The sequence below is a fragment of the Vipera ursinii genome, assembly GCF_947247035.1.
Source record: "Vipera ursinii genome assembly, chromosome: 2".
In the NCBI taxonomy this organism is placed as follows: domain Eukaryota; kingdom Metazoa; phylum Chordata; class Lepidosauria; order Squamata; family Viperidae; genus Vipera; species Vipera ursinii.
This window is the reverse complement of record NC_139513.1, coordinates 223,206,303-223,230,265: the sequence shown is the minus strand read 5'-3', so window position 1 is coordinate 223,230,265 and position 23,963 is coordinate 223,206,303. Positions and strand designations below refer to the sequence as shown.

Genomic DNA, 23,963 nt, shown 5'->3' with positions numbered 1-23,963 from the left:
GCAGTGTAGTTCAAGGAGAGGATGCTGAATCAGAAGACAAATGCTTTGGCAGAAAAAGGATGTTTCCTAGGTTCCATCAGGTGGATGGGACCTGGAGCATGCCATCTCTAGCCAATTGTATAGCCTATGCAGAAGCCATGGAAAACAGTCCTTTAGATCAGGGATCCCCAGTCCGTGGACCGGTACCGGGCCACGGCATGCCAGCAACTGGTCCGCACAAACAAGCAAAGCTCCATCTGCGGGATGTAGACAGCACACAAAACCCCACCCCCTCCAGTCTGCGGAAAAACCACTCTCCTCAGAGCCAGTGGTCCCAGGTGCCCAAAAGGTTGGGGACCTCTGATTTAGATAACCAGGCCCTATGCCACAAAGGGCTTGCTTATTGGTCATAATTAGTACCTGAATTATATCCTTTCCTTGACTGGTAACCATTGGAGCTCATGGAGCGAAGCTATTACAGAGACCTGATAAAATATATCCAAAATTGCCTGTGCTACTGCTTTCTGCAGCTTCCAAGTGGTTTTCAAGGAGAGCTGCAAATAGGCTGCATTGTGATAGTTTATTATATGAAGGGTCCTTGGTGCTCTCTGAGCTTGGTTATTTTCTTGCAGAGGTTTCATTACCCAAACTAGGTAATATAATCAGACTAGCACTGATTATGTTACTTTGTTTGGGTAATGAATCCCAAGAATTCCTCATTTCAAACTTGAGCTAAAAATATTCTCCTTTGTTAATAGTTTATATGTTAGGTGATCAAAGAGAGAGTGTCTGAAAGGCCTCACAGTCAAGAGAAAGGTACAATTGCTTAACAAGATAGATTTCAGCAGAAGTCTTCTTAGCCATAGCTTCCATTCACTTCTTGGCCTGAAATAGTGAGTCCAAGAAAGCCTCCAAATTGTGCATGAGTCCCAAAGAAACTAAAGGTGTCACATTATTGGCCCTAGAAAGGTTGAGTAACCCATAGCTACCCAATTTTGCCAGGGCTGAGTTTAAGCCCATTCCTCCCCATATAATTCTTGACAGCCTAAGGCAGGGGTCAGCAACCTGAAACAGTGAAAGAGCCACTTGGAACCGGTTCCCTCACAAAAGGAAAAACTGGGAGCCGCAAAAAATATGTGCACATGCACGTACATGCGCACATGCACAGAACAGGGTTTGACTGAAGAGTGGAGCCAAGGTGAGATATGCACCTACCCTTCATATTTGAATTGATTGGTTGAACTTTTTTAGTCCCACTTTTTTTTTTTTTGGACTGCACATGGCAGAGGACCGGGAGCCGCAGGAGACGGCTGACCTGTGGCCTAAGGATACCTGGTCAAGATTTGGACAGCATTGCTTGGTCAATTTGAGGTTGAGATACATAACCGGGTATCATCTACACATTGAAGAAATGAAGATCAGAAAATAAAACCTTAAATTGTTTTATGCTTAAATCTTGTTGTGATGGTTTTACTTAGTGTTTGTAATTTACTATTCTGGAAACTTCTAATTTCAAATTAATTGTCTGTATGCAAACTTTTTAAATGGATTATAATTCAGTTATCTTGTTAATACTTTTTATACTATAGAATACATTCAATGTCTCCCATTTTATATTATTATAAAACAGAATGAGAAAATTGAGAAACTAAACTAAACCCAGTTAGCTTTTTCTTTCTGTTTAAAAAAAATCTTGTTGCACTGATAGACTGCATCGCTGATAGCAAACCAGTATTCTAGAAGTACAAGTAGGTAAAACATATTTTACTTTAAAGTAATTCCATTTCAAATTTGAAAGAAACTATCGGTAATTGGATTATATTAATAGTATGTTTAAATATTATCTTCTTGGTAATATCTGCTATCCACCATATTTGAATCCATAAATTTCAGTTGTTTAAATATACCCTGAAAAAGCTTAAGTATGCATATTCCAAGGAAGCTCAAAATATACTGCTTAAACCTCTGTATATCAGTGTGCCAATTGATGTGACAATGCACTAATTGGTGTGGAAATACTATTCTTTAAAATTGTGACACTAAGGGCTGGTGTATAATGATTAAACAACAACGCACTAACCTATGTCTAGAAAAACAATTAGAATGCATAATTCCTGCTCAAGAGAAAAGCTCAACATATGTAACCAAATTGTTCATTCACTTGAATTCAGTATCTGGATGTTTAAATCATCATTAAAGATACTAAATTATTGTACAATTTTAATTAATATTAAATATAAATTCAAAATTACAAATATGAACATGGTCTCTGGTACTCATAGCTGAGTAGAAGTTAGCTTCTAGAAGAGAAGAAATTTAGCTTGAAGTGGGGAAAGCAACTAAGAGAGAAGAATAAAGGCACTTTAAAAGCACTGATGAGTAAGAGGTAGATGTGTTCTCTGTTTAAGTTTTGAAATAATTGTAGAGATCAAAATGTGATCTGGAAACATAAGGCTAAACTGTATAAACATGCACAGGACAGATCTCGTGGTTGATCCTTACCAGTAGCTGAATGAGAGAGGTAAGATATTCATGCTTCTTTTTGGTTTGGACCTAATATATATAATTTATTTATTTATTTTATTTTATTTTATTGAATTTGTATACCACCCTTTCCCGAAGGACTCAGGGCGGTTAACAGGGTAATTAAAACAAGAAATACAAAAATTAAAAACAATTAAAAAGATTATAACAGTCCCTGAAAAAGTAAAAAAAAAACCAATTAAAATTAGAATTAAAATTCTCAGCCTGGGCCAGAGAGCTCGAAGAGCCAGGTCTTCAGGTCCCAGCGGAATGAACGGAGGTCGGGGGCAGTCCTCAGCTCCACGAGCAGCTGGTTCCAGAGGGCAGGCGCACCCACTGAGAAGGCCCTCCCCCTGGGTGTTACCCGCCGGCAATCCTTTACCGGCGGCACCCTGAGAAGACCCTCCCTGTGGGAGCGCAATGGACGAAGGGAACTTGATGCTGGCAGCAGGTGTTCCCTCAGATATCCCGGACCCAAGCCATTTAGGGCTTTATAGGTCATCACCAGCACCTTGAATCTCACCCGGAGGGCAACCGGAAGCCAATGCAGCTCGCGGAGTAGAGGTGTTACATGGGAGTATCGGGAAACCCCCATCACAACTCGCGCGGCTGCATTCTGCACCAGCTGAAGCCTCCGAGTGGTCCTCAAGGGCATGTACTGCATGCCTATATTTGGATGTAGTGAACACAGTAGTCTGAGGATTGCCTTTTTGTATCAGTTATATAGGAAAGACTTTTTCTGCTTTGTGTAGGTGGTACTTAAGGGGAATTTTAGTTGGGGATAAACAGCCACTGGAACAGCTGGTCACGCAACCCCATTGTCTCTGTCACATCTCATATAAAGTCTGTTGTTGTGCCTACCCACAGCACACTCATTTCAAGCATTTGAGTGTTCTTATTTGTTCTGTGCACTAGGGCCAAGGCTTGATATAGTACACCTAGTGCTTGAGCAAATAAAAAAATTCTTAAGCGTACAGTATAGTAGCAACAAGTTGTTACAGAGTCTGCTTTGTTCATGGAGAAAGAGAGGAGAGGGAGGCTGCAAGTGAATGGCTGGACTCTGTTGATATTGAGTGGTCAGCCTCAGGAAGCTCACCCTGCTTCTCCCACCACATTTAGTTGTGAGCTTTTTGCCTTTGCTTTGTTACACTCTAAATCTACTCTTTAAAAAAAAAAACTACTGTCCAAAACCACAACTCATAAAATGTCAGAGGGAGAATTAAAGTAGACTTCAACTTACGATCACAATGCAGCCCAGCATTTCCATTGCTATGCAAGACAGTTGTTCAGTAGCTTTGCCGCATTTTATGACCTTTTTGCCACAGTTGCTAAAACAACCACTAAAGTTAAGTGAATCATGAGGGTGTGAAGTGAATCTGGCTTCCCACATTGACTTTGCTTGTCGGAAACCAGCCGGGAAGGTTACAAATGGTGATCGCATGACCCCGGGATGGTACAACAGTCATAAATACATGCCTGCTAACAATTGCCCAAATTTTGATCACGTGACCACGGGAATGCTGCAACGATTATAAGTGTGAAAACCAGTCATAAGTCACTTTTTCCGGTGCTGTTGAAACTTCAAATGGTCACTAAACAACTGGTTGTAAGTCGAAAGAGATGGAGAAGGAAAGGGAAATGGAGACGGATAGCTGCCCTAACTCTGATGGATTCTGGGCAGCATGCAAAACCAAAGCATCCATTCAAAGAGATAAAACCACACAGATAGCTTGGATTAAAATTATTTTTAAAAGCAACACAGAACAAACAAACAAAACAAAACCTGGCCTCCAAAAATACATTAATACCTTAACCTCAGTGCTGGGACCAAAGCGGGGTTTTAAGAGCTTTCTGGAACCCTAGGAGAAGAGAGGGCACTATCCCGATCTCTGTTCCAGAGGGTGGGCATTGTGACCAAGAAGGCATATTTCCTCCATCTCACTTTATGTCAGTGTTTAACTAAGGGAATCTTGAATCACCCATGGAAATCAACTGACAATACAGCCATGTAGCAGGGGTGACACATGGCCATCCAGTTTTCAAGGTCAGTGTTCTTGCAGCGGCATCAGTCATGTTGGGGGTGGTGGAAGGAAGGGGCTGCTCTTTCAACACAGGTAGAGAAGGAAGCTGTACTGATTACTCCCCTAGTTAACTTGTTCTTTTGTTAGAAATCCAGAGGCTGTTGGGAGGGTCAGAAGATGAAGATGCCTGTCTTCAGCAGTGAGGCTGGCAACCTAGAAAACCAAAAGTCAACCCAGCACCTCCAAATCAAGTGTCTTGCATACCCTTAAGCTTGAAGATTCATGCCTATATCAGTAGAGAAAGAAATATTAAATATATGTTTTACATAAGGATACTAAAGATACTAAGAATACTAAAACAAAACTGTTTTGCCAGCTGCTGGCAGCAATATGTAGTCTGTGTTTCCCACAAGCAGCAAATCACTTATTCTCAAACAAAACAAGGTACATGCAGCTGTGTTGTGGGTGTACAAAACTCTCAGAACACACATATTTTGACTTTTGCTCAAAACACTAAGAAAACGGCTGCTTTGAAGTCAGAATATTTCAAGCTCAGAACATTTAGCACACTTTTACCAGCACCTCAATAAAATGTGAGGACTAGTTCTCTACATTATTATTCCATTGTAAGTTAAAACTTAACTTAAGACAAGATGGACAACTACCTCGGAGGAATAATGAAACGCTGAAAGAGCAGAACAGTGAAAAAAATATGTAATTAGGTGCATATTACCTGCTTCTGTACTTCCGATAGTCTTAGCATAACTTATTGCTACTTAGGCTCCTTTGCAAAGAATGGGAAGGTACATTAATAAATAAGGTTTACTTCTCATAAATTGATTATATCCATAAATTATTAAACCAGTTAGAACTAGTTTCCAAAGCAGCTTACAGTTAAAATATGGAAACAGATGCTTATCTCCATCATAATGTATAGCTGTGTCGGCCCAGGCTTTTAATCCTAGGAGTAGCTGACCTCATCTTGATTCAAGGGCCTTCACATAGAACAGACAGAAGGATCTGCAGATGAATTCAAGGACCTCCTCAGATCATTTTATTATTCCAAGTTATGTTAGCATTAGAACCTACCTTTGTAGCTGGAAGTAGAACAAAATATAGCTATCTGAATTTTCAAATTTGAGATGGCAGATTGACATGACGTGATCTGTCTACAGCAGGGGTGTCAAACTCGCAACGTCATATGACGTGTCATGACGTATCATGACTATTTTTCATTGCCGGCAATGGGGTGGGCACGGTTTTGCCATAACACATTTGACACTGGCAGTTTGACACCCCTGGTCTACAGGATTGATTTTTCAACCCTCTGTTTCTCCTTTCAAATCATGAATTTGGAAAAAAACAAAACTCTGTTATCCAATTACATATATTAAAACTTCCTAATTCAAGGAGGAAGTTGATTTTGTAATTTTCTTGCTCAGTTTGAACTGTCCCATGCTGTTACAAGGATTCTCCAGCTTTCTGGAACAGTTTGGAGTAGCATGGTGATGCAGGTACACACCTGTGCAAGCACATGCATGTGTTGACTATAAAATTACTGGGAATCAACTCTCATTCTGATCAGATGAGCATCTTCTGGGCCAAAGAGCCTTCTCTTTGCAGAGAGAGACCATATATATAACTCATGAAATCAAAGCCAGTAGTTAAGGGAGGTTATACAGTGACTGCTGCTGAAGAGACATCCTGTCCTATTCTTTTCTGTATAATGTTTATTCATATCTCTTGTGTTTGTATAACATTATTTAAAAATTGTTGAAAAGAATTACTGAGATATAATGTTTCTGTTTAGGTGTTAGCTTCTAAATTTTTTGTTGATCATCTTTTGAGATTTAAAATCCAAAGAAAGGGTGAAACCATGTGGGTACAGCCAGCTAAGTACCACGTTCTGTGTGATAAAGACTTTACAGAATGTACTCATTCAGCTGCCACTCATTCAGCAATTGTTCACACTTATGACTGGTCCTTGTACTTACATTGTTCATAGCATCGCCACAGTTACGTGATCATCATTTGCAACCTCCTTTGATGGCTTCTTGTTACCAAATCAATGAGGAAACAAGTAAGAGGTTACAAATTGTGATCATGTAACATCCTCACTTAACAATGATTTGCATAATGATGACAACTGGAAATGCCAAAGTTTCTGTTGCTAAGTGGAACAATCAAATGACCACGTTGCTTAGCTGTGGAAATTCCAGTCCCAATTACCATTGTTAAGCGAGGACTATCTGTAGTGAGGTTCTTTTTTCCTCTTTGCCTTATAGGGATCCTGCCTGTGTACCACAACATGTTTGCACTAATGAACGAGGTTGACCGATGTTGGTATCCTCCAAATTACACCTTCCAAATAGATGGATCAGCTACTATCACTGTACTCTATCGAATAAGGTAATACTAATTGTCGTTTAATTGGAAGTAAATGGGGCTTTGTTTCGGGTGAGATTGCACTGTTTTGTTCCTGAAAACGAAGCAGTTATTTCTGGAGAAGGTTTGAGTTAGACTCTGATTTCATTTATGTATCATCTTAAAGAACTTTTTCAATCATATGTAAAGGAGGAACTTTAATCAGAGAATCACAGGTGTCAGCTAATGATTTCTTTAATCTGAGTTTTTAATATATGGGCATAAGTAAAAGTTAACAGGAGTGCTGAATTACACCACTTTATCAAATACTTGGGAGCCGAGGCCTTGGCAGCACAAGGAAATGACAGCCAATCGCCAGCCATCAACACACCAAATCAGCCAATAGGAAGGCACCACATAAACATGACTCACAGAATAGCCAAAAGCATGTATTTCAGTAGAGAAAAATTCCCTGAAGATGGGCTCCAATATGACTCTGAAAGAGTACACCTCTGGTTCCGGTGACCAACCCAAATTTGATCTCATTTTTAGCCCTTTACTGACAATCTTGAGCAATAGAATCACTCAGAGATTTTAGGGCAGCATGGCTGATAAAGATTCTGTAAAACCCTATTCAAGAGTGTCAGGATCAGTGCTCGGTGCAAGGCTTTTCCTTAGTTGAAAGTTATAGGAGGATCCCATTTGTTATCTTGTATGCTCCTGATTATTCTTTTTACTCAGGAGTAAAGTTCCTTCTTTAAGTACCCTGCAGCAGAAATCTCTTATGGGCTAATAATACTTTCTGGCCCTTTACATGGCTTTAACTTACCTGGAAAATAGTACACAGGTAGTCCTTGTTTAACCTTCACTCATTCAGCAACTGTTTCAAGTTGCTATAGCGCTGAACAAGGGGTATATAAGATGGGTCTTCATAGATGCGGCCATTGGCATGTCCCCTTGGTCATGTGATCATGATTCATGCCCTTGGTGGCCATCTTGCAATTATGTTGAACCATCTTGTAGCTATGTGATTGCCATTTGTGACCTTCACTGCCAACTTCTGACAAGCGAAGTCAATGGCGAAATTGGCAGAAGTCCACAAATGGCAATCACATGACCATGGGATGCTGCAATCATGTGGGATTTGCCTAATGACAGCAACTGAGACAGCTGAGAATGTCATAAGTTGACATAGTTACATGAAATTGCATCTTACAACTGTTTGCCATTGCAATGGAGTTGCTGGTCCCAATTAAGAGAGGACTACTTGTGTCTATAGGCAGTCTTAACAACTGAGATGTCACTTCTTGTATCCTGATTAGGTCCGCAGCTGGAGAGGGCGAATTTCTTCCCTAGCTGAGACCAAAACCTCTTGTATCAAATCAAAACTTGAAATTATATGTGTCAGAATTAGGGCTGGGATATTTAGTGCTGCCTATTAACATTTGACATTAGGCAGCAGTGGGGCTTAATGGTTATATATGTCATTGAGTGAAACAAAAACACTCTAAAGGGATAATAAAGGGAAAAGAAAAGAAATACATAATATATCTATATATTTTAGTTTTTAAAAATTATGAAGGACCCCAAAGGAGATTTTGTAGCTTATATTTACTTATATTTACTGTAAATTTGCTATATTGCTTTTCATTATTATTTAATGCAATTTTGACATTGTATTATTTTCAACATAGACTGAGAAATAATTTTGAATTTGAGGACCCCTGAGAGGATATTGGAGGATCCCCAGGAGTCCTAGCACCACATTTTAAGAAACTTGTCCTAGAACATTGAATTGTGCCACAATGTAATTCAAGCTGTGGTAGAAGAAGTATGACATACAGACCATGAAGAGATACTTGTGCATTGTCAAAAAGTGAAGTTCTTTATGTTAGGATTCACATCATTATACTGTAAAACTAGCCTCTGAGCAAGCAAAGGGCAAATTGAAGTCACTCTGCAGATAATTTGTACCCTTCCTTTATTATTATTCAGATCTGAAAACTAATTTTGAGTTAATGGAAGTAGTTGCCTCAGACTAGAAAAGTGGCTGTTGGACACTTCCACATTGTAATGCCGACATGATGATTGGTCTTTGATCTCACACACATAATGAAATTATTTTGTTCCTTATCAGATAGCTGATGTGATAAACAATCTACCTTTTCTTCACAGCTTCATAATGTAATTTGGTAGCATTGGCAGTAGTGAGGAAAGTTTATTCTCCAGTTCTACAAGATCTAGAATTACATTGATATACAACAGAAATTGTACCATGCCCAATAGCTTTCTCTAGAGAACTACTTCTGCCTTTTCTTCTCACAAGCCATATTCTTAGATGTTCTTACTTTCTTCTATACCAGAAATTTATTTAAACAGGAATTCAGAGCTTTTTTTAATATGGGGCTTAGGAAAACATTGAGAAAATAATGACTGAAGTGATTCAGTGGCTGCTTCAAAAGTCTGATCTTCAAAGTTGGCTACATTTAGCATAGTAATTTATATTACGGTTGGTTGCATAGTCAGCCAGATGTTTAGACTGGATTTGGCATATTTGTCCAACTATTGAGTCCTTATATATATTATTTTATTAATTATAAAATCTAGCATAATAACTTCAATTCTTTCCAGAGAGGCTTCACTCTGAATCAGATTTCCTTCCATTAATTAACAGTCCTTGTTTTAATGGCTTGATTGACAATTATTTGTCAGTTGACAAAGTTACTAACTAAATGCCAATTTAAGGCAAAATAATATTTCAAATTGAAAACTTATTTGACATGCATTAAATTACTGCTTGGTTTAGTGAAAAACAAAATGCTAAAATTGTTGTGTGAATGTTCTTCCCATGAGTTTTGAATAGCAGCCAAATTTATGAAGTTTATTTTCAAAAAAATTGAAGGTAACAATTAAATAAAATAGTTTGATTGACAGAGTAACATACTCGAAACCCTAATTTTATCTCATTTAGATTTTAGTAACTTTATTCTGTGAAAAAGTAAAAACTTTAATATGTGACATACTGTTTCTGTACAGATTTTATTTCCCACACTGGTATTGTAGCAACAGTATACGAGCATATCGGTATGGTGTTTCTCGAAGTGCAGAGAGTCCTGTCCTTGATGATATTGTCATGTCTTACCTATTTGCTCAGGTAAAAATTGTTAACTCATTATATAGATCTGTAGGTATTTACTCATAAATTGATTATGCTTATATTGCTTATCTAAAAATACTTGAAAGGTTATTACTCTTCAGTATAACAAGATTGGGAGTAGCTTCAAAATACTGCTGAATTGTGTGGTTTGGACTGATTTTTATGGAAGACTTTTCAAGTTGCAGTAAAAATAACCCACAGTGAAACACTCATCAGGAGTTCTCGGTCTTCTTTTTGATTCAGTGGCGAGAAGATTTTGTCCACGGGTGGGTAACAATGGCTGTGACTCATGAAACGCAGGAAGAATGTCTTGGAATGGCTGTCCTTGATATGATGAGAATGGCCAAAGAGAAGGACCAAACTCCATTAGCCATTTACAATTCTGTAAGGTAATTATTTATTTTTTGAAATAGCACATCAATCACATATACAGCATAAGTAAAAATACATTCTCAATCTCATATATTCTATCCAGATAGATCACTGCAATTCATATCTAAGTATTGCCTCTGCTAGAAATGAGAGTAAAGTTAAAGGAGTGATGACAAAGAGTTGTATCAAGGGCAACTCATTTCTCCTCTTTTCTGTCATGATCTTCTACTTTCTTTAACGCAAAACATGAATAGATTAGATATTCATTAGGTTTAGAACAATAACTGCTTCTGAACCTATTAACTGTTTTTCAAAACTGGTTGTTGAGGTTTTCAGATCTGTTGGCAGAAGCCCCAAACTGTGATTGTGCAAGCAGAAAAGTCAATTCTTTATTCTTTTTACAGACACACACACACACACACACACACACACACACACACACACACCAGTACTTCATAGTCATCTGTTTTAGAGGGTCCACAAGACGAAAAAGCAGAAGGAAGGATGGAAGGGGGCGGGGGAGGAAAGTTCTATTCTGGTCACACGTTGAAAATTAAAATCAACTCACACTGCTGTACTTTCCCCAAAAACTTTCAGTACAGTATGTACAACTCTGAAAGATATGTCTGACCTACGTTATGTCAGCAATTTCCTCTTCACATTCCTAAAATGTACATCTTGTCCATTGTACTACATTGGATTGCAGAAAACAGATATTGACAGATTTAAAGGAGCTAGCAGTGTGCTTCATTTTATTGGAGGGTAATAATGCAGCCAAACGCAAGAGAGTTGAATTGGTTTTTTTTGTCTATAGTTCAATACAGTATATTTATTTTTTTCCCCCTTAAGTTCTTAGTTTTGTTGGCTGTAGATAGAATATTTGGTGATACAAATGCTCAGTTGTAAACCCCTTGATTTTTTTTACTGTAGAAAAATAACTGTCTGAATTGCTTAGTGATGTTTGATTACTCATTTGGTAGTTCTTGTATTCACAGCTACAAAATGTTTTTGCCAAAATGCATCAGGAAAAAAATCCAAGATTATCATATTTTGACACGAAAAAGAATAAGGTACAGGTTCCGGAAATTTATCCAGCAATTCAGCCAGTGCAAAGCAACTGCTAGAAATCTGAAACTGAAGTATCTCATTAATTTGGAAACCCTCCAGTCTGCCTTTTACTCAGAAGTGTTTAACGTGAAGGATCCTGGAAGAGAACCTTCAGATGCAGAATCTTTTGCAACTGTTATTATAAGTGGAAATGGTGGGATACAATATTCCAGAGGAAAACAAAATGTCAGTGAGATGCTTGCAGATGAGGTAATATTTGATCATGTTCTTTCATGCTTACTTCAGTAGAAACCTATTAAGATGTCACTGGATGACAGAAGGATTTTGCTTTGTCATGAGAATGCATGGTAACTAATTAGAAACAACACTGCACAGTGATTAAAAATTACACAGTAGATAAGTAGATAATTTCTCAGAAGATAATTAATGGGCAGAATGGAAGATTGAAAGCTTCGTAAATCTTAGTGGGCAACTACTACTTTTCCACAATCTCCATGATGCAGGGGGTTGGTTAACCTTGTGGAATTCCAGCCATATGTTGCTTCTTAATATTCATAATTGCCTACCCACACTAATGCAGAGGTCCCCAACCTTTGGGGCACCAGGGACCGGTTATGTGGAGAGAGATTTTTCTGCAGATCTGAGGGAGTGGTGGTTTTCTGTGCTGACTGCATCCTGTGGATGGAGCTTTGCTTGTTTGTGCGGACCGGTTGCTGGCATGCCGTGGCCCAGTACTGGTCCACAGACTGGGGGTTGGGGACCCCTGCACTAATGCACATGTAATTCTTCTTAATTTGTACTTAAAACCAGCAGGATTGTAAACATGGACTACTTAAAATTACCAGTATTATTACTGCAGAGAAAACTGATTTATCAATAGAAATTATTGTAAAACAGAAAATGGCATTTTCAACTTCTCACTGTGATATTGGTATATACATTTTCCTTTAATGTTCTGTCTCTTAACGGTAATACTACAACTTTGTATTTCATGAGGTTTTCCTTAGAACTATAGAAGAGAAATGTTTGGAAATTGCTTCACCACAATTTGCAGTTGATGCTTGAGGGTGGAGTAATCTTTCAACGGTTTATTCAGATGGATTCCTTCTACTTGTTAACCTTTGGAATTTTTTCTGATATTCATTTAATTGTTTTGATCATATGGCTATGTTCCAATCCCTATTTCTGCTGCAGATGTTGTAAGGGGGCAGGAGGTGCCCTCCTGTCCTAAAGACCTCACTTATTGCCACATATGATCACATACATTTATTAGCAGTGGGCCCCTAAAGTATTTGGCAGTTCAGATCTATAAACATTAAATTAGAATTTCATTCTTTGAATTGATTAAAATCTTGATCTAAATATTTCAAATGATTATCTTCCAAAGCGTCATTGTTTTTTGCTCTTGTTTTTTGCAGGACATACAAACCTACTGTGATTTTCCCGATATTATAGATGTCAGTATTAAGCAAGCAAATCAAGAAAGTTCTGGAGAAAGTAGAATTGTAACCATTCACAAGCAGGACAGCAAGAATCTGGTACTGTAGCTAACTTTGGTGACTTTGTGTTATGTATATTAATTGGTCAAATAAATTAGATAATGTGCTTTGCATTTTAGCATTAGTTTGGTATCTAATACAGCCACAGTTGGCAATCATAGAAACAGTTATTTCTACAATGTGCAATAAAATCATTTTCCAATTAAAAAGGAAGCTTTTGAGGATTACATCATAACCCTTATTCTCTTGCAAAATTAATGTGATTATTATATGTTGTTAAATATTACAGTCAGCATTATATAGTGTTTCAGTTTTTGAGAAGTGTTTTAGAATATGTGGATGGGAGGCACAAATATAACAATATTCGCCCACATGTTAGCTATACTTTTAATTGACCACATTGCTTTCCGATTCCCAAACATAGTTATGGGTAAAGATGCAGCTATCTGAATCTTCTTTTTGGAAATGAATTTGAAGTAGAGATTTCTATTCTTGAAGTAGAAAACAGAGAAGCACATAACCCCAAATCCATGTCTTATTTCAGTGTGGAAATATTGGAGAGATTTACCTATTGGTATTTGTATTTAAACAGGCCTGAATAAGATTGACATGTTAGCTACCCATGTTTGTTTCTTTTCCTGACATGAGAGCATACTTACACAATTTTAAAAAATGATCGTGTGGCAAATTTTCACTCACCCTCAGTTCGATAATTCTTTTGAGAAATTGAATGTTTTCTAAGCCTGTGTAAAATTGTTTGCTAATACCCTTGTATTGAATTATGGTTTGTTCTGAAAGTTGATGGTTTTAACATAATCAACATGTAGTCTAGATCAGGGGTCCCCAACCTCCAGTCCATGGACTGGTACCGGGTCGCTCGCATGCCAGCAACTGGTCTGCACAAACAAGCAAAGTCCCATTCATGGGATGTAGGCCGCATACAAAACCACGTACTCTCCGGTCCATGGAAAAGCCTTTCTCCATGGAACCGGTACCTGGTGCCCTAAAAGTTGGGGACCTCTGCTCTAGATATTAATTACAAGTACAGAACACATATTTTTGTCTATAGAAATCTATGGGAAATGACTCAGATACTAAGACTTCTTGTATATGTATGAGATCTAATACACACTTATGTGGACCTTTTAAAATGCTGAACTGCCTGGGCCTAAATCAGGGCCCATAAACATTTTCCACACTGATTATAGCATGTGTCCTTTGAGTGATAGATCAAGCACTATATTTCAAGAAAGAGGAAGGGGCTAAATCAAAATAAAACTAGATTCAAGCATATTTAAACCAAGTATAGTTAATATGAATAGTTCCTTGCTATTGAATAATGTCTTATTAGAATCATAAAGTTGGAAGGCACATCTAATTCAGCCTCATGCTTGGTGAAAGAAGCATGCAGTTCCTCTAACCTAGTGATTTAAAGTAATTCAAAGTATACAACAAAAACCATGTTTGCAGTTTGTATCCTAACAGATGTCAGGACAATTGAATTTCCCCATCATTACTACTTTGTGTCTCTTTGAAATATATACCTTTCAGTTTGCTTTTGAAAAACATAACCTTTATTTTCTGCTTGGTTGGCTGGACTGTAATAGATGCCAACAATACTGATTTAAATGAAAAAACTAAAATTTCAATTTTATAGTGTATCAAAGGCCATGTTCAATGATTTTTGATCTGTGTGTGACGCAAAGATATTCAGTTTGTTTATTCATTGGGTTGAATTCTGTGGCCCATTTAAAAATCTCTACCTAGTAAGAAAGGCACATACTTCAAAAAGATCAGAAGGCCTCAAGAGAGGCTCAAGCAACTGGTAACAGGCAAGTGCATCTGATATTCTTTTTTTTTAATTGAAAAGTTTTAAAATACATTTTGAAAACATAAACTCCCATCCTCCCCCCCACTTCCCCTCCCTCCCCCTCCCCCCCCCGACTTCCCAGAGCTGAATACAGGGTATTAACTTTTACCAACCCAAGCTAAAATATGCTAACTAACTAAAAAAACACTTTCAATTCTATCGCACTTTAACTCCTCTTAAACATAACTAAATAACTAAATAATAATAACTAACTAATAATACATCATATAATACTAATACTTATTCATATGCTAAATGAAACTTTTTAGTCCCAGATTTATTCTGAATATAATCGATCCATCTTCTCCATTCCAAAATATATCTCTGTTGCGAGTGTTCTTTCAAATATGCTGAAATCTTTGCCATTTCCGCCAGGTTTGAAACTTTTAAAGTCCACTCTTCTATAGTAGGCAGTTCTTCCTTCTTCCAATATTGCGCTACCAAAAGTCTTGCTGCCGTAATTAAATTCAACATCAATTTAGTATCTATAACAGTACAATCTGTAATAATACCCAACAGAAATAACTCTGGAGAAAACCTTATCTTTTTCTTAAATATCTTCTGCATGTTCCACCAAATTTTAATCCAAAAAACTTTTAACTTTTTTACAAGTCCACCATATATGATAATACGTTGCATCATCACAACCACACCTCCAACATTTGGGCTGATAATTCGGATACATACTTGCTAATTTTTTAGGATCTAAATGCCATCTATAAAACATTTTATAAAAATTCTCTCTTAAATTTTGTGCCTGTGTAAATTTTACATTTCTGACCCATATCTTTTCCCAAATATCCATCGTTATGGGCTCCTGAAAATTCTGGGCCCATTTTATCATGCAGTCTTTAACAAGTTCCGTTTCTGAATCTATTTCTATCAGTGCATTATATATCCTCCTTATATGCGCTGGACTTTGATCTCTTATTTGTTTAACCAAATTTTCATCAGTTGTCAAAATACCAGCTTTCTGATCTTCCTTCCATCTAGCTTGTAACTGCCCATACTGAAACCAAGTCTGCACTATTTTTTCTTCTTTTAAAATATTAAATGGCTTTAATTGCCATACATTCCTTTCCATTCTAAGAATTTCTTTATACTGTATGTAGTTACATCATGTTTAAATCCCACACTTATATTTTCTATTGCATGTTTAGATATTGCCCAAATTGGTATTTTATAATTTAACTTATATCGATATTTTTTCCAGACTTGCAACAGGGCATACCTTAATATATGTGTCTTAAAAACATTATCCACCTTCTTATCATACAATAAATATGCATGCCAGCCAAATAATAAATCACATCCCTCAATATTCAATAATCTCCCTTGTGATTAAACCAATCTCTAATTGATAATAAAGCAGCAGCCTCATAATATAGTTTAAAATTTTACGACCACCTCTTTCACGTACATCTTGCATTATCTTAAATTTTACTCTTGGTCTTTTCCCTGCCCAAACAAATTTATTAATACCTTTCTGCCATTCTTCCAAATTTGAATCTTTTTTGAGTATAGGTATCATTTGAAACAAAAATAAAAACTTTGGTAAAACATTCATTTTCACTGCTGCAATTCTTCCCAATAAAGACAGTTGTAATTTTTTCCAACTATCTAACTCTTTTTGTATTTTTAACCATAACAATTCATAATTATTTTTATATAATTTCACATTTGAAGCTGAAAGATATACCCCCAAATATTTAGTCTTTTTAACTATTTCAAATCCTGTTAATTTTTCTAGGACTACCTTTTGTTCTGTAGTCATATTTTTAGACAATAGCGTGGGTTGTCAGCACCCGGGGCAAGGCAAGTAATTTGCGCCCCCTAACCCGTGGATTTTAGCACTCGAGTCTCTTCCACTAGATTAGTTAAAGAAACCCTTACCCCCTAAGCACATGTATTGATAGTCCCTCGCTCTCTCTCCGCACCGCACCGCACACCTGGCACCCCCCCTCCACAGTGGGCGGTGACCCGGCAGCTCGGATCAGATTCGCACAGCCAGCACTGCAGTGAGAGAGAGTGAGTGAGCCAGGCAGGGGCAGAGAGCTGCGAGTACGAGCGCCCCCCCAGATGTTGCGCCCAGTGCGGCCGGGCCCCCCTGCACCCCTCACGCTACGCCACTGGATCAAAGGCCTTTTCAGCATCCAAAAAGATCAGCGCTGCGGAGACCTGGTTATTTCTCTCCAAAAATTCCAATAAATCTACAATATGTCTCACATTATTTTTCATTTGTCTACCACTTATAAATCCTGTTTGGTCATCAAGTGCATCTGATATTCTTCATTGAACCTCAGGTTGTGAAATACACTACAGTACAAAATAATACAATTAGCTCATAACAGATGAGACTTGGCTGATTTCAAAGAATTCTTGCCACTCTGTTTCACAGAGTGATGGGCATTGATTGGCCACAAACACGTAATCCAGATGCTCACTGGGAGCAACTAACTTTTTTTTCCCAACTCAGAAATGTCAACAGCACCAATTGTAAGCTTTCCACTTTAATGCTTCTTCCTGTTCTTTGCCCAGAAAAGAAGCATACAGAGTTTGCTGATGTTTTCAGGGAGGAGGAAATAACTTTATTGCTTCCTCATAGTGTAGGGGTGTCAAACTGCCGGCCCGTGGGCCAAATGCATAACACCAAAACCACGCCCACCCCATTGCTGGCAATGGGAAAAAAGTCACGATACATCGCAAGGCGTCACGTGACGTTGCAGGTTTGACACCCATTTTCATAGTGTATATGACCTTAACATTAACTTGAAACCTGTAGTGGAATCAGTGACTGAAAGGAAGGCAGGAGTTAAGAGATATTCCAGTCTGGACTTTATAGATGGGAGGAAGCATATGAAGACGAACACTTGGGTTTCTATTTGGCTTTCCCATGAGAAAACAGTCTGGCAAGATTCTTATGTACATTGGAGTCAACAAAATAAAGGAACCTCTTGACCTGAATCCTGGAGCCACTTTGATTGTTTGCACCTGGCAAAGCCAGAAGATCAAATCCCAGCTAAGAGACAATATACTATGATTACTCATTGAGGGAGTTCTTGGTTAATAATCTGAAGGAGGGCTTCATTCACTCTTTTAAATGAGAGATCCTTGGTGCTCTCTGGTTGTTTTCTTTCAGACATTTAATTACCCAAGCTAGATAACATTATCAGTGCTAATAAGGAGTGGGGTTTGCTCTCAATTTATATTCTAATGGCTTGCCCTATAAGCGTTGGTGGAAGTAGTCTTAGAGCAGGTGTGTCAAACTCGCAACGTCACATGACATGTCGCAACGTATTATGACTTTTTTTCCATTGCCGGCAATGAGGTGGGGCGGTTTCGACATGGCACATCCGGCCCATAGGCCGGCAGTTTGACACCCCTATCTTAGAGGTTCTTTGGAGTTTTGTTTACCTGATGTTAATCTTGGAGTTAATCTATGCTCATCTGGGTGCTGATTGCTGGAGGGAAGGTGTTTTGGTCTTTTTATCCCCCTTTTGGTTTTTTGATTGCCTCTTTGTATAATATGTAGATATTGTTTATGCCTATGTGTCTACTGATGGCTAATTTGTTGGAGTGGAAGTCTTCTACAAATGTCATAGCATTTTTGGACTTGGCTTGGTCTAGGATGGTCACAGTTTCCCAATTGAAACTATGGCTAAGTCTGTCCATATGCTGTGAAATTAAAGAGTTTTCATCCTGTCTTCTGACTTCTAGTTGGTTTCCTTGATGCATTCTACCAGTCTTCTGCCTGTTTGTTTTACATAGTGGCTAGGTAACTCCTTTTCTTAGCTGTTCAGACATGCAGATGACTCTGTTCCTTTTGTATTGCACAGAGATGTTTCATTAATTGTGACATTAGGTACTGTTCTCCTTCAAGCTTTGAAAGGGAGGAAATTCTTCTGATATTATGGGTTCTCTCTCTGAGAGGTTGTTTCTCTCAGCTGAAAGAAATTATCATATTTTCAATAAAGATTTGCCTGTGATGAAAGTTGCTTTCCAGCAATAGAAATATTTCTCAGAGGGGACAAATTATCCAATACAGGCAAGCACAGCGCATAGGAATTTGCAACATTAGCAAATGGCACAATCTCTCAACAGCAGCCAGTAGCACTGAAACAGTCACAACTTTCCCAAATTTCATTCCCTTGGGAATAATGTGTCCTGGATTTTGGATGCATTCTGTAAGTTAACCCTTCATCCCTTGGTTCAAAAATTGTTGTCCTGTGATTCACTGTTTCACCCAGTTAAAGGTCATAAGTGTTTTAGTAGTATAGATCAGGGGTCCCCAACCACAAGGCTGCAGCCCACTATTGGGCCATGGCCTATTCAGAACCAGACCGCACAAGTAGTTGGGCAAGTGGCATGCTGGTTCCCCTTTCCTCCCCTCTGCCATGCCGCCAAGCCGTAAAGTTTGGGGACCGCTGGTATAGATGTATCAATACGTTGAGCTAAAGTTTTGCTCTGGATAACTCTTTACTTAGCTTAAATTGGCAGGAGACAGAAGCTTGGATGCCAGATACCGTATTTTTCGGACCATAAGACGCACTTTTTTCCCCAAAAGTGTGTGGGGGGGAAACGAGGGTGCGTCTTATGGTCCAAAGGTGATCCGTGTGGCCAACCCCAACTTCTGCAAGTGGAGCACGAATCGGCAAGTGCTGAGAAATGCCGATCTCACGCTCCTGCACTCTCCCTCGGTCAGTTTCAGCTTCCCTTGCTACAAGAGAAAGCAGGCTGAAACAGAGTGAGGGAGATTGCCAGGAATGCGAATCAGCTGATCTCGCGCTGCTGCAATCTGCCTCGTTTCAGCCTGCTTTCTCTTGTAGCAAGGGAAGCTGAAACCGAGCAAGGGAGTTTGCAGGAGTGCGAGATCAGCCGATTCGCATTTCTGGCAATCTCCCTCACTCCGATTCAGCTTGCTTTCTGCTGCAGGGCCACCTCCGTGGGTACTGCTCTAATGCAGAGAGGGAAGGACAAAGAGGGAGGGAAGGCAGGCAGGCAGGAAGGAAAGGAAGGAAGGAAGGAAGGAAGGAAGGAAGGAAGGAAGGAAGGAAGGGACAATGGGAGAGGGAGAGAGAGAAAGAGAGGGAGAGAGAGAGAAGGAGAAAGAATTTTTTTTCTTGTTTTCCTGCTCTAAAAACTGGGTGTGTCTTATGGTCCGGTGCGTCTTATGGTCCAAAAAATACGTTAATTTAGCCCTTTCTATTTACACATATATACACACACAAACATACAGTTGAATTTCTACAAAAGATAAAATAGAAGAAATACAGAAAAAAATAAAAGAAAAGTTGTTTATAAATGCCTAACGCAGAGTGTTAACTATTTGGAAGTAAAGTATGCTGCTCAGTCTTCAATAATGGGCAGCACGCAAATAAAGTAAACAAATTAAATAGCATTATTCAAAAACATAATGTTAAGATAGAAAACTCATGCTTATTCATCTCAGCGCATAGCATTGACTATGCTTTTTTTGTCATTTGCATTTTATTACTTTACATTCTCAACCACATTTTTTCCTTGTCTTTTACAGGAAGCTGAATTTCATTCATTAAAAGATGCACTTTCTTTTGTATCATTAATTGATGGATATTATAGATTAACAGCGGATGCTCATCATTACCTTTGTAAGGAAGTGGCACCTCCTTCAGTTCTTGAAAATATCCAGAGCAATTGCCATGGGCCAATTTCGTAAGTAGTACTTTATTCTGACATTTATTTTGGGAATGGATAACCTTTTGAACTAGAGGCACATCAGATGCTAGGTTAGGCATTTGGGAACACAGGAATCATTGTCACATTAGCCCTGCTCATTTGTACACACAACTTGCCTCCAGGGCTATAGATGCAACATGGACCATATTAAGGAAGAAGCTTCTTTCTGCCTGAGGAAGCAGGTTGAAATAGCTTTGTTCTTGTTTTTGTTGTTACTGCTAGCAATAGAGGAAGTTAAAAAGCAATTTAATACATCATTAAGTTTTTATCTATGCGCACACACCAGTTATTTGAATGATTGTTTGAAAATATGGAAAATTGCTAACAAAAAGAAATTACTCTTGGTACAGACTTCTTCTTCCCCTTCCTTTCATAAAGATGAGGAAAAAATATTTCTGAGTAGAAATCAGTGGGGGGGATTCAAATAGGTGAACAACCGGTTCTCTGTATGGATGCCACTTCCAGAAGTCCATTCTGGGCCTGGGCAACAAAAAATTAACTACCAGTTTTGCTGAAGTGGTGCGAACCGGCTGAATCCCACCACTGGGATGTATGTGATTCCATATAATATGTCCCGGTTCTGAGCAATTCAATATATTAACATGTTTCAGTTAAGGTAGTGATGAATTATAAAATCAAGTGAAAGTTGCATAGTAAAAAGTTCACTGTAACAATGTCACTCAGAAAATCAGATATTGGTGTCCATTTTTAGGAAATCACATTATCTAGAATGACATAATTTCTTTTTTGGCTTAACTGGAGCACAAATAATTCTCTGAATTGTGTCCTTTATAGTCTGCCAAATTTCTTCAAACCTCTTCTGATGTCCCATTTTATTTTAAAATATATTTAAATTATTTTAATCTCTGTTGTGTCCATCCCATTTTTGTTCTGTCCTAGCCTACATGAGTCCTTGTTATGCTCACAAGTCCTTGTTATGATCACCCCTCTTCCAACAAGCAGGCTGGAACTGCAGGAAAAAACAACCCCTTTTATTCTCACAGACCTGAGTCAATGTCCAAGGCAAACAAACACAGTCCACAGAAACTCAATCCTTAACACGAACGGTTGCCTTTGGCAACCAGCACCTCCCATAACTTCCCTTTTATTATTCAGCCAAGGTGTGGCTTCCTAATGCCTTCTCCTTTGCCTTTGGAGTCGCCCCATTGCATTCCTCTGTCCTAGTCTCTTTTCTTGCCAGTGTTTTCGGGCATCCTGGATATCTCCCAGCTGTGATTCATCACTGTCCTACTCAGACTCCTAGCACAGCTGTGTCTCAGCCTGAGCAGAATAGAGGGGCCAGGCTCCTTGTCAGACTGTAAGTCTTGGAGCTCCTCAGAGCCTTCCTCTGACTCTGATGTTACTCCAGGCCCCTCCTCCTCCTCTTATTCCTCAGACTCAGCTGCCGGGTCCACTGGCTGGCGAGGAATCACAACAATTTTGTCCTATTCAATTAAAGATAGTCCTCAAAGTACAACCATTCGTTCAGCAACGGTTCAAGGTTATGACGTGGTCCCCAAAGCAATTGCAATTGAAGCACCCCCACAATAACATAATCAGAATTTGAACACTTGGCAGCCTGACCGCACTTAAAACCGCAGGGATGCTTAATTCCCTTCAACTGCCTCCCATCTCTGCCCTTTGGGACAGCCTGTTGGCCTTGCCACCCTGCCCATGCTGGCCCTGCCACCCTTGTCAGGCTGCATTCGCTGGCCTTGCCAATTGTGCTGTCCACAGCTAACCTTCACCACCTTCTTTTTCCTGCAGCTGCTGCTGAAACACGCCTGGTCTGGCCTTTTGTATGGCAGCAGCTGGCTATGCTAAACCATTTTCCCAAGGCTGCACCTGCCCTTTATCTAAATCATTTGTAACATTCTTGAAATGTTTTTGAGGTTCACATGGATCCAGCAGGGCCAGAGGAGTGCAGCTGGATTGCTGTTGTTAAGCAATGAGTTAATGTGACATTACACTTTATAACCATGTTGCTTAGTGCTGGATATCCAGGTCGCAATTGCTATTGTAACTTGAGGACTAGTTGTAAATTTTATTTGGTAGTATTCTGCTGGTGAGAGAACAGGTCAAGGAAATGGGAACTGGTTTTAACAGTTTTTTATTTACTGAAAATATTGTGGAAAGAGTAGTCTTAGATCAAGAGAGAAGAAGAGGAATTGCCATTTCACTGACAGATTCTTTTTGTGAAAAATCTGCTATATCCCAATATATTCTGTAATTCAGAAATGTCAGCTCTTTTTAATACTTTGTTTTTCCTCTTATTTTTTTAAATAGCATGGACTTTGCAATTAGTAAACTGAAAAAAGCTGGCAATCAAACTGGCTATTATGTTCTTCGTTGCAGTCCAAAAGAGTTTAATAAATACTTTCTTACCTTTGCCGTGCAGGTTAGTATTAATGATCCAGATTTCCAAGTGCTTTGACTACAATTAAGAGGAGATTTCAGTTCCTTTTATTTTGGATATATATATTTTTATCTATTGCTTTTCTTGACTCTTAAGGGAAAAAAATCACCTTTTGTTTTCAGAATAACATGATCAGCGTCTCCGTTTTGAGAATAGCATATGTATTTATGAAAATTGGCCACAAATTGGATCAATATTTTTTTAATTTTCCCATTTACTCTCTCTGTTAATTCAAGTGCCAAATAATATTTAAATTTTCAGAGTTTGGTTGTGACCTATATCCATTTGTGTGAATTTGCCAATAGAACAGTAGTTTAGAAAGAGATACAGAAAGCCTCAGGAACTTCTCAGAGGAACTTCTGAAATGGTTTACAAAGATTATCAGTTCTTCAGAAGACACAGCACAATATTTGTTACTCAAGAATAAATTAGCAAGAAGTGATAGGTTTCTTCATGTGTTAAAAAAGTATATTATTCATAAGTATCTGCAATTTAGAAGTTATGATAAATTTTGAAGAACATGCTTGATGTTCTCATATATTTAGCCTCATAAGTTGCCAATTTTTGTGTCTTATTGCTATTGTGATATTTCTAAGCAGAGTACAAAGCAATTAGGATGATTCATGTTCAGAGCTTGCTTTATAAAAAAAAATCAAAATGTTTGCTATGCAAGTTTATTTTTATATGCTAAAGGAACTCTTAGTAGTACAGTTCAGTTCCTTTGCATTAAACAAAGCTGAAGTGTTGAGCTGTGTCAGTCCTTTGTTCCAGAAAGCTTTATTGTAGATTAAAACAAAATTAGGCTACAATAGATGGCATTTATAGAGCAGATAATATCGACCAGATTTTACACTTTGCATCTTTAAGTATTAATGTCATAACAGCGGTATATTCAGAGTAAAATTAAAACATAATTTTGTTCCTCCATCAACTTATTTCATTGTTTGTAATGGAGTTTATGTGATGAGCGAAAGTGAGA

At 38.4% G+C, this 23,963-nt stretch overlaps 1 protein-coding gene across 2 annotated transcripts in view; it reads left to right on the top strand.

Annotated features, from left to right (window-relative positions):
• JAK2 (Janus kinase 2) overlaps positions 1–23,963 on the top strand; it is an 89,600-nt gene that overhangs the window by 35,657 nt on the left and 29,980 nt on the right. For both annotated transcript variants that reach the window (XM_083354522.1, XM_083354523.1), the window contains exons 3-9: positions 6,809–6,932; positions 9,924–10,041; positions 10,288–10,433; positions 11,412–11,733; positions 12,903–13,022; positions 20,387–20,544; positions 22,855–22,966. In XM_083354522.1, coding sequence (XP_083210648.1) covers positions 6,809–6,932; positions 9,924–10,041; positions 10,288–10,433; positions 11,412–11,733; positions 12,903–13,022; positions 20,387–20,544; positions 22,855–22,966 — 1,100 coding nt within the window. The remainder of the gene's footprint in view (positions 1–6,808; positions 6,933–9,923; positions 10,042–10,287; positions 10,434–11,411; positions 11,734–12,902; positions 13,023–20,386; positions 20,545–22,854; positions 22,967–23,963) is intronic.